The sequence below is a fragment of the Helianthus annuus genome, chromosome 7 (genome assembly GCF_002127325.2).
Source record: "Helianthus annuus cultivar XRQ/B chromosome 7, HanXRQr2.0-SUNRISE, whole genome shotgun sequence".
NCBI classification, from domain to species: domain Eukaryota; kingdom Viridiplantae; phylum Streptophyta; class Magnoliopsida; order Asterales; family Asteraceae; genus Helianthus; species Helianthus annuus.
Window position 1 is genome coordinate 19,685,483 of NC_035439.2, and position 4,923 is coordinate 19,690,405.

The 4,923-nt window shown below is 39.3% G+C and overlaps 1 protein-coding gene across 1 annotated transcript; it reads right to left on the reverse strand.

The window, feature by feature from the left end:
• Nucleotides 1-446: 446 nt before the first annotated feature.
• On the reverse strand, nucleotides 447-1,524 carry LOC110866675. The gene is made up of 3 exons (XM_022115820.1): nucleotides 1,429-1,524; nucleotides 954-1,343; nucleotides 447-899 (listed from the first exon to the last, which is right to left on the reverse strand). Exons 1-3 carry the CDS (start codon nucleotides 1,522-1,524, stop codon nucleotides 447-449), a joined length of 939 nt encoding a protein of 312 aa, XP_021971512.1.
• Nucleotides 1,525-4,923: the final 3,399 nt, after the last annotated feature.

Here is a 4,923-nt window from a genome sequence, read left to right on the forward strand (position 1 = left end):
GATAAACTGCACTATTGGACGAAAGTTAGCCAATGAGTAATATGACCACCGTCACATCGGAACTGCCACCATGTGACAAATACTGACTGAGTTTTGGGTAAATATAAACAAATATAAACACCCTTAATGCTGGAAAGTATAACAATACATTTTTATAAAAAATGGAATTAGCTCGCCAGTATTTATTACTGATAAAATGTTTTTGAAACGTGTTTCAGGTAATTTGCTGTAAAGCTAATAAAAGCCAGCTATGGAGCACTGAAGGCTTAAATAAAGTGGCTAAAAATACCTAAATAAAATAAGAAATTTATGTTTTATTTATTTGGGTTTATCCCTATAAAAACAATTGAATTGGATATGGGTTTTAGCCCATTTGTTTAAATGTTAAAAGTTTTGTGTTTAACAAACTCTGAAATTATTTCCTAATGACGATCCTGATGAAAAATTTATATGCTGCGTATCGAATAAACACCGAGATCATCTGACTGGTTCACGGCTTCGGCTCCCAGGGTGGGGTCGGGGACTGTGACAAAACCCTTATCCAATAACTCCTGTAGCTGAGTAGATAGCTCTTGCAGTTCGAAAGGTGCTAGACGGTAAGGAGCTCTAGCGATTAGAGCTGCATTATTCGCCAGTTGAATCTCAAATTCGACGTGCCTATGTGGTGGACGACCAGGCAAGTCTTCAGGAAAAACGTCAGGGAAGTCACGTACGATTGGAAAGTCATCGGCCTTCTTCTCACCCGTTGACTGTTCAGTGATAAGGGTAAAGATGGCTACTGAATTCTTCTTGCGCAAGTACTTATGGGCTTGCATAAAGGAAATGATGTCCGTAACGACACCACTTCTATCGCCCTGAATGGATAGAGTTTCGCCACTAGAAAGTGGAATGCGGATAGTCTTTTTGCGGCAAATTATCTCAGCTTAGTTATCAGACAACCAATTCATACCAACCACGACGTCGAAACTACCCAACGTAGTTGGCATAAGGTCTATCTCAAATGCGTGACCAGCCAGAGATAACCGGCACACGTTGAGAGTGTGAGTTAAAACTGCTGGTTTACCATCGGCTAACTCTGTGGTGTACTTGTTTTCTAGTGACACATGGGTAACGTCTAACAGTTTCCTAAACGACTCTGACATGAAACTCCTAACGACACCGGAATCAAATAACACATTTGCAAAATGATTGTTTAGCCGAGACTTACCGATTACAACATTGGAGTCGTTTCTTGCTTCTCCTTTTCCCAAAGTGAAGGTGCGTCCTTTAGCTCCACCACCATTACCCTTGCTGTTGTTTTTATTATTGCTGTTCTGATTCTGGTGTCCATAACCACCATTTCCCTTGTTAAGTTGACATCAATCCTTCTTAAAATGAGAATTGCTCCGCACTGGTAGCATGTTCGGGTAACTCCCGACTGCTACTGACCCTAGTTCTGCTTCGACTGAATTTCACCCCGACAATCCTTAGCAGAGTGAACCTCCTTGCCACACCTTTGACAATGAGTATTAGTGCACTATCCATAGTGATGAAGGTTATTCTTGTTGCACTTGAGTTTGTTTCCTGAATTACCACTTCGATTCTGGGAGTTGTTGTTGCGACTGGAAGATTGATTGTTGTAGTTTCGGTTACTGTTGTTGTTGTTGTTGTACATCTTCTGAGCACCCTTCTATGCCTGACCAGTAAACGTCGGTTTGGTAGAGTTATCTTCCCACTTCCTTTTGTTATCAGGGGCGTTCGCAGCCGCGCCCCTTTTGGGTAGTTTGCCTTGTTCAACTGCTTGATCGGTTAACTTAAGAGCAAGGCGAACCACTTGTTGAACAGTGATGGGTGTGCTTGACAAAACCAAACCCTGAATCTCAGGCACCAATCCATGGATATACAACTCTATCTGCTTGTATACAGGCCGCGCCATGTCGGGACAGAGGGAAACCATATCATAATGTTTAGAGGTGTAAGCCTCCACGTCCGAACCTTGCATCTTGAGGTTCCATAGCACTTGCTCTAACTGTTGAATCCGATCCCCTGGACAATATTCTTCTCTGATAGCAGTCTTGAAGGCTTCCCATCCTATGGCATTTGCATTCGCCAATCCCATCATCTGAACTTGTGAATTCAAGCAAGTGAAATCGACAACCTCTAGAGTGGATGCTTCAAACTTTATGCGATTCTTCGGCAGACAATTGCACATGGCAAAAATGGACTCTTGACTTCTCCAACCAACGTACTAGTCCAATGGGTCTCGCTTCTCCATTGAACGTGCTTGGCTTGCCGTCCATGAACATCTTATAGGGGTTCGGGGCCATGCCTAATAATATGACATTACCTCCCTGGTTCTGATTATTGTTATTGTTTTGGTTATGATTGGCTACTGCTACGATAACATAATCTTGAATGAGTGATGCCAGTTCTGCATGAGTCATATTGATGTTTCCTCTACCACCACTGGTCGTCCACCATTTCGTCCAACCATTATGTTTCTTGAAGAACACAAAAATGAGTATATGAGTTCATATATCACCATCATCATGTAAGTTTCGAAAATATGTAAGCGCACATATATCATGACTTAACACGAAAATCATTTAAATAGAAACATTAGATAAACCGGTGTTCAATCATATTTAAAGTTTGGGTATAATGTGAGTTTGGGTTCCAGACTTCTTATTTGACGTGATTCGGTGTTTTGTAAGTTTTACGGAGCTTACGGGGTGTTTCAGAATCATTACATAGCATCGGAATGTAAGTGGAACAACTGTATAAGTGAAATCAACAAATCAGGTTTTTGAGTTCTGGGGGTGGCGTCGGCGTTGGTGCTTGGAATGTTGCGTCAGCACAAATCTCATGTAGGCAGTGATTTAGCGCGTCGCCAATATAGCCCTGCGTCGCAGACGGGCTCCCCGCCGTCGCCGACGCTGGCCCGGTTGTTCGCGCGCTGAAAACTTGTTATATTGAACCATGTCGACCAAAACTGACGCTAAGGATAACTAACGAACTTGTGAAGGTAATAAACTTAATAAAAACTCAAAATTTAGTCATACCAGTACTAAAATTGTTCTAACACCACGCCGGACCGGACCGGCGACGAACCAAACACCACACCCCCCCCCCCCCGAGCGTCGAGTAGTAGACGTTTTTGACTATTTGAATAAAAAAGTTAAATTCCTATTTCCAATTACATTCCAACGGCCATTTTTTAAAAATTTACCAAATTTTATAAATACTCACCACTTTTTACACCATTTTCACACCTTTTCACCCACTACAATCTCATATATCTCTCAAATTTTATCAACACTCTTCCCTTTTTATATAAACTCAATATTTTTTATACCATTTTTACCCACTACCACCCTATCTCTCTGTCAAAATTTACCATGTCTTCACCTTCTTCCATTTCTTCATCTTCTTCGTCCACGTGGTATTCATCATCTTCGGAAGAGAATGATGCATTTTTCGAAAACATGATTATGTACGCGACTCAGATCTTCATGGCGGATGATGAAGCGTCGTCCCAACGACTAAGTAGACGAGCAAAATTAAACCGAGACAAAGAAGGTACTTTACTTTTTTTTTCGTATGTTTATTTAAATTTGAAAATGTGTTTTATAATTAATTTGATATATTTTTCGTTTTAAATATATAGCCGCCCATGATAAACTAGTGGCTGATTATTTTGCCGACGAACCCGTGTACACAGACAAGATGATTCGACATCGGTTCCGAATGAGTCGTCGACTTTTTTTACGTATCGCAGACGACATGTCCTAGTCTGATCCGTTTTTTACACTACGATACGACGTTAGGGGGCAAAGGGGTTTCACTAGTTTACAAAAATGTTTTTTTTAAAGTTTTTTTTTATATTTTTTTAATGCTTCGGTTTTTTTAAGTTTATGTTTTTTTTAAGTTATTAGGATTTTTTTTAAGTTTATGTTTTTTTTTAAGTTTATCTAATGTTGTTTAATACTAATGAAAATATTTTCTTATTTTATTTGTTAAATGTTAAAAAAAGAGGATGTAAAAAAAAGTAAAATGGTCGGGGAGGATCATCCTCCCATTTCCATTGATTTAGTGGGATGGACCATCCTTTTGCCATCCTCAAAAGGATGGTGATGTGGCGCCTAGGTGGTGGATGATCCTCTAAGGGAGGACCATCCCCATACCATGTAGCCTAACAAGGTAGAAGAAAGAAAAGAGATGAAAATATGAAAAAAACCATGTTTTCGAGATTTTTTTTAAGGATAGGAGGGGAGGGGAAATGAGGGAAAAAGGGAAGAAAATTTGTACGTATATTTATCCTCCCAAATCAGAGAGATTAGGAGAGAAAATCTTATCAATTACTAAATTACTCCCATATCTAATCCTTGTTTTATGTTTAAAGGGTATAATGGTAAAATTGTCCCTTTCTTTTTCTTTTGCTCCTAACTCGAGAACACATAAAATGCTTGATTTCTTCTCTTTTCTTTACTTTTCATAAAACTCAGAAACACGAAAAAAATCACATCTTTTCCTTCCTTTTCTCTCTTAACTCATTTTCCTTTCCCTCTCCCTATTAAATGAGACTCGGGAACACAATAGTCAATTTCTCAATATGGAGTAATAGGATGCCATGTGGCAGTTTAAGTGGATGACAAACGACATAAGATTGTTTTGATTTATAGATACAATTACGTGTCTGGATACCCAAATACATCTTTTAGTACCTAGTTTTATAGAAACAAGTTATTTTCCGCCCGTGCGTTGTGGCGGGACCCAATGACTACAAAAGGCGTGTCAGTAACGGCAAACAGATACCAAATATTAAAACATAAGTAAAATGACGTGGTAAGGATAGTCACTCCGTCATAAAAAAACGATTTTAAATAACCTAATATATAATAATAGGACCTACACGTCCTACACGTTGGAAATTCCGTTGTTTTC

What these genes read in the sequence shown, in the direction of transcription:
- LOC110866675 (XM_022115820.1), bottom strand. Translation starts at nt 1,524, where the DNA reads ATGGATAGTGCACTAATACTCATTGTCAAAGGTGTGGCAAGGAGGTTC. An exon ending in TCAGTCGAAGCAGAACTAGG is followed by an intron (nt 1,344 to 1,428) that starts GTCAGTAGCAGT and finishes CAACTTAACAAG; the next exon opens with GGAAATGGTGGTTATGGACA. An exon ending in TGGGTAGTTTCGACGTCGTG is followed by an intron (nt 900 to 953) that starts GTTGGTATGAAT and finishes TGCCGCAAAAAG; the next exon opens with ACTATCCGCATTCCACTTTC.